This window comes from Temnothorax curvispinosus, unplaced genomic scaffold, assembly GCF_003070985.1.
Source record: "Temnothorax curvispinosus isolate PA1 unplaced genomic scaffold, ASM307098v1 QBEX01007087.1, whole genome shotgun sequence".
NCBI classification, from domain to species: domain Eukaryota; kingdom Metazoa; phylum Arthropoda; class Insecta; order Hymenoptera; family Formicidae; genus Temnothorax; species Temnothorax curvispinosus.
This window is the reverse complement of record NW_020216867.1, coordinates 1-6,085: the sequence shown is the minus strand read 5'-3', so window position 1 is coordinate 6,085 and position 6,085 is coordinate 1. Positions and strand designations below refer to the sequence as shown.

At 41.5% G+C, this 6,085-nt stretch overlaps 2 protein-coding genes across 2 annotated transcripts; both read right to left on the bottom strand.

Moving 5' to 3' along the window:
• Nucleotides 1-23: 23 nt before the first annotated feature.
• On the bottom strand, nucleotides 24-2,165 carry LOC112456672 (the record flags this gene model as incomplete). Its single annotated transcript, XM_025019361.1, has 1 exon — nucleotides 24-2,165. A coding segment is annotated over exon 1 (2,142 nt), but the record flags the coding sequence as incomplete, so codon positions are not given.
• A 669-nt stretch (nucleotides 2,166-2,834) lies between these two features.
• LOC112456671 lies at nucleotides 2,835-6,074 on the bottom strand. The gene has a single exon (XM_025019360.1). It carries the CDS (start codon nucleotides 6,072-6,074, stop codon nucleotides 2,835-2,837), a length of 3,240 nt encoding a protein of 1,079 aa, XP_024875128.1.
• Nucleotides 6,075-6,085: the final 11 nt, after the last annotated feature.

Below are 6,085 nucleotides of genomic sequence, written 5' to 3'. Positions count from 1 at the left end.
ATTTGCTGCTCATCGATACGTACCATATGGCCTAAAGCTAAGTATTCCGACATAAATTGTGCATATTGCGCCTTTAGTTGTGGTTGCTTCTGTAATTTACGTTCCATAGCAATAAATCTTTTCAATGCTGTGCTGCGTGATTCACCAAGTTGCTGTAGTTTCGTCTCCTTGATCGGCAACCGCACTATGAAACGGCCGTCTACGTTTCTGGTCGTAGTTTTTTCGAAATGTTCCATGCAGAGTTTCTTTTCGGGAGTAAACGGAGTTTCTTCATGGATGTGTTCCATGTCCCAAAACTTGGATAATGTTTCGTTGATTTGCTGATTAGTGGATAAATTACATGCTCTGGATTCTGCCGGGTTGTAACTACACGTCTTGCCACCGACGATCCAACCTAGTTGAGTCTTTTGTAGCGTGGGCTGATTTTTATGCAATTGTATCTGTCCGACACATATTAGTTGCCAGAATATCTCTGCACCTATAAGTATATCAATTTCACCTGGTATGTGGAATTGTGGATCCGCTAACCTGATATTATTTGGAATCGTGAACTTATCTATGTTAACTTGAACTTGAGGCAAATTGTCCGTAATAGCATTTAGAACATAGCATTCAATGTTTTGAGAATAAGATGTGTGCATTGATTTTATTCGTATTGTGACTGTGCTACACGAATGCGTTTGTGATTTATTAATTCCTGTGACGGACATGTTTGTTTGCTTTTGCACGAGATTCAATTTTCTTGCTAGCTTTCCTGTGATAAAACTAGATTGTGATCCTGAATCTAATAATGCTCTACATACATGAATGTTGCCATGTTGATCATAGACATTTACGCTTGCCGTTGATAATATAATCTGGCCATACTTATCTTGAGAGCTGTGATGATTTAGAGTGACTGTGCTAGACGGACTTGCTTGTTCCGACTTATTTGTAGATGTGTTATCCTTGTTGGACTTGTCTTCTATGTGTAGAAGCGTGTTGTGCTTTTTGCTGCATGTTTGACACGTTGACGATTTGCAATCCTTGGCTTGATGTGTAGTGGATCGTAGACAGTTTATGCATAGATGTTTAGCTCTTACTTCTTTATTCCTATTTTCGCTTGGCAATTTCAGAAAATCAGGACATTGAAATATATAGTGCTTCCCCTTGCAGTAAGCACAGCCAATGTTAGAAGCAGCTACGTGAGTATTAACCTTGTTAGATTTACGAGAATTTGACGCTACTGAATCGCTAGATGCCTTCTTGGATACGGCTGATAACGCTTTGCATTTATGTATCAAGAAATCAATGAGCTGTTTTAAAGTGGGCATGTCATTTGCTCGAATCTCATCCTCCCATTCTCTTGCGATGATTGAATCTAACTTAGTGATGATCAAGTGAATGATAAGATCATCCCAATGCTCAGTGGGCCTACCTAAGCTTTTTAACGAACGCAAGTGCCGTAATACGTCGTCAATTAACTTCCTTAGTGCTATACTATTACCCCTTGTAATTGCAGGTAAATCATATAACGCTCTTATGTGTTCCTGAGCTATCTCACGCTTGTCGTCGTAACGTTGCTTTAATAAGTCTAAGGCTTCTTGGTAATTATTAGAAGTGATTTCCAGCGATTCAATAACGTGCGCCGCGTCGCCTTCCAATGAGGAAATTAAATAGTGAAATCTTTGTATGTTTGTTAACTTCGGACTGAGATGAACCATCGACTCGAATGTATTGTAAAACGGATACCAATCCACGTAATTACCGCTAAACTTTGGTATTGCAATCTTCGGTAAGTGCATCTGACTGATGTCACGGACATAACCTTCATTTCCGTTCGGATTCGCGACCTCGATCTGCGTAGGCGCTAATAAACGTTCGATTTTGCTAGCAATACTGAAGTAACTCTCTTCGAAATTTAACCATTCTTGTTCTTGCTCGGCCTGAAGATCGGCTTTTTCGATACCATCTAAATCCTCGGCTAATTCTAATAACTCGTCAATTTGCACTTGGATATCATTGAATTGATTCCAATATTCAGCGAATCGTTGTTTCCGCTGTTTTACGTACGCGATATCTACATCTTGTGGATCTATAGCATCGATCGCGTTTCGAGTACGCGTGCATTGTGATTTTACGGATGCTCGTTTTGCTTTAAGAGCCTTTAATTTTTGCATCGACATTATTACGAATGATGTCGCACAAGGAATGAAGGGAGAGGAAAGATGGAGACTCACCTCGTTGCGTTGTAATGCGCTGCAGTGCGCTCGTTTTCGTGGTTATATTATACTTTGCTACTTTTGCTCTTGTCGCATTTACGTGAGATTTATTCTGTTTTGTCAGCATATCCGGCTCGAAGGACCATGTTCGTGATAATGACTGACTCGCTTTTTTGGAAAAGATATGCTGCCTTTTATTGCTGCGTATAATGTTACAATGCTGCCTGTTCGGCGGTTAACGGACAAGAGCTAACTAACTAAACATGTGTGTCGTCTCTACGCGGCGAGAGAGCCCTCTGTTGATGGCGTCGACTAGTATCGGCGCTGCCGATCATTCTCAGGGGTGCCGCTAGCATGGTACAAAATAGTCTCAGGCGGGAAGTTCAATCTCTCCCAAACATACCGCCCCCCTTGAAAGGGCTATCCCTTTTAATATAATAGTGTGCATTGACTTCGAGAAACAAAGCTATTCGCATCTGATAAATCATATCGTTATATGTCGATCTGAAACTAAAAGAAATGATTAGATATATCCAAAACACAAAAAACTAAACCTTTTAAAGAACAAATATTTGATAAAGGATACAATGGGCACGCTAGAGTCCTTATTATTAAAAAACTCCTTCATAGACTCTAATCCTCCTTTTGCAATGGAAGGATACATAATTTAGTAATAGGCCTCTTATAAGTTCCTTTAATAGTTTTGATCGAGGCTACTCGGGCTATTCCATCTGCGCCAGGGTAAATATTCTCTATACGCCCAACAGTCCATTTCAACGGAGAGGAATCGTCTTCTCGTATCATAACCATATCGCCGGTGGTTAATTGTAGCCCTTTAGAATATCGCCATTTAGTACGTTGTTGAAGTTGCTGCAAATATTCGCAACTCCAGCGCTTCCAGAAATGCTGGTAGATTTGATTAATACGCTGCCAGCGCGAAAGCCTGTTAATCGGCACCCGACTGACATCTTGTTGTGGAGTGGACGTGAGAGAGTCTCCAACTAGGAAGTGACCGGGTGTTAGGTATGAAAGATCATTAGGATCATTGGAAATGGGTGTCAAAGGACGCGAGTTCATAACTGCTTCTATTTGAGCAAGTACCGTATACATTTCCTCGAAAGTTAATGCAGCATCACCTACAACGCGTTTTAGATGATTTTTTGCAGATTTTACCGCTGCTTCCCATATACCACCGAAGTGAGGGGCGTGAGGTGGTATGAAACTCCACTCTATGTTGTCTTCCTTTAAAGTCGTGTCTACTGTATCTTGATGATGTTTATTATGTAGCAATTGATAGAATTCCTTTAGCGAGTTTGCTGCCCCTTGAAAGTTTGTACCGTTGTCCGAGTATATGCATGATACTTTACCTCGACGAGCGATGAAGCGTTTGAGAGCATTTAAAAACGCCTCTGTGGACAAGCTACTCACCAATTCAATGTGTACAGCCTTTGTACATAAACATACAAAAATGGCTATGTATGTCTTCACTAATTTAGCATTGCGAAGTTGGCTAGATTTTATGTGAATTGGCCCGCAATAATCAACGCCGCTGTGTGCGAATGGCTTGGATGGTGTGACTGTATATGAAGGTAACTCACTCATAATTGTTTCGGATGTACGTGGAGCTGCCTTGTAGCAAGTAATGCACTGTCTGATGTGTTTCTTGATGCTGTTTCGAGCTGATAAAGGCCAGTATTTGTCTCGCACGGCCGCCAGCGTTGTCTGTGCTCCGGCGTGGAGCTGCTTGCGATGCTCATGCGCTATAACGAGACGCGTGAAGGGATGATCAGCAGGTAATACGACGGGATGTTTCTTGTCAGGTGAGATTGCTGAGTTCCGAAGTCGTCCACCTACTCTTATGATATCTTGTTCGTCAATAAATGGAGCTAAACTAAGCAATTTGCTTTTGCGTGACACACATCCATTTGCCTTAAGGGAGTGCAGTTCTTGTTTAAATGCTGATTGCTGAATGATTCTTATAAGACGACGATTGGATTCAAATAATTCCTGTGTGGTTAAACGATCTTTAATTCTAGATTCTGGCTTGCTTCTAATGTTAGTGATAAATCTGATGCAAAGAGCGATGACTCTAATTAGCTTGTTTAGAGATGAAAATCTTGTGAATATTTCATGTTTGTCGTCAATAGTGACTATAGACGTGAGTGTTGGCCTCTGCTCTGGTATTTCTCCTAATAGAGGTGGTATATTGGTGTTCCAATCTTGAGCTTCGTGCTGCAACCATGATGGACCAGACCACCACAGACTTGCGTTACTCAACGATGCCGGAAAAGATCCTCTTGATACATAGTCAGCTGGATTAAATTCTGAGCTCACGTGATACCATTGAGTCGGTCGGGAGAGCCTGTGAATTTCTCCAACCCTGTTTGCGACGAAAACACTCCACCTTTTGTTAGTTGCCCTTATCCACTGCAACACAATCTCTGAGTCTGTCCAATAGCCTACATCCTCTATTTCAAGGCGTACTGATTTCAATGCTTTGTCTGCTAATTGCACTAGTAGGACTGCAGCGGACAACTCTAAGCGTGGCAATGTAATCGTTTTCAACGGCGCTACTCGAGATTTAGAACATAGCAGCTGCGTTGAATGCTGTCCTTGTGGATTAGTAATTCTGACGTATAGACATGCTCCGTATGCCTTTTCACTTGCGTCAGCGAAGCCGTGAATTTGAATCCTAGAAGCTTGCTTACATAATACATATCTTGGTATGGTGAAGTTGTGAATTATACTTAACTGATCTTGAAATTGTAACCATGCGGTATGTATGTCCATGGGCACAGTTTCATCCCATGCCAAATTATGCTTCCATACTCTTTGGATGAGTATCTTGGCAACGAGTGTGATTGGTCCAAGAAGTCCCAATGGATCGAATATTTTGGACAATGCTGATAACATACTTCGTTTAGTCACCTTGCGAGAATCAGAAATGTTGATGTCATATTTGAAACTGTCGTTTGACGTATTCCAATGCATGCCTAGTGTACATATTTCTTCGTTTCTGTTGATGAAGTGAATGGGTTCGCCAGTATCTGCGCTCGACATATCTTCTAGTACTTCAGGACAATTGGATGCCCATTTTCTGAGCTGAAAGCCAGCCTTGCTCAATATCTTGGTGGTTTCGTCACGTATCTGCTTGACTCCGGCAATGGTATCAGTTCCTGATAATAAATCATCAACATAAAAATCGTCGAGAATAGCTGCTGCTCCTATTGGATAGTTTATCCTTTCCAGGGTTGCTATTTTCTTGATTGATGCAATCGCTAGGAAAGCTGCTGCTGCTGATCCATATATTACGGTTAGTAGTGCGAATAAAGATATCTCATCCTTTGGATCGTTCCTCCAGAAAATCATTTGCAAGAAGATTTGTGCCTCGTCAATGAGTACTTGACGGTACATCTGAGTTATATCAGCTGTGATTACATATACGAATGTACGAAATCGTAATAGGATCATAAAGAGATCTTGCTGCAACGTTGGCCCTACCATAAGGCAATCATTTAGTGATATTCCTGTGCTGGTGTCGCAGGAAGCGTCGAACACTACCCGTAGTTTTGTGGTTAGACTACTATCCTTCAGCACGTAATGGTGTGGTATGTAGTAGCGTGGGGCCTGCTGAGGTATTTGCTGCTCATCGATACGTACCATATGGCCTAAAGCTAAGTATTCCGACATAAATTGTGCATATTGCGCCTTTAGTTGTGGTTGCTTCTGTAATTTACGTTCCATAGCAATAAATCTTTTCAATGCTGTGCTGCGTGATTCACCAAGTTGCTGTAGTTTCGTCTCCTTGATCGGCAACCGCACTATGAAACGGCCGTCTACGTTTCTGGTCGTAGTTTTTTCGAAATGTTCCATGCAGAGTTTCT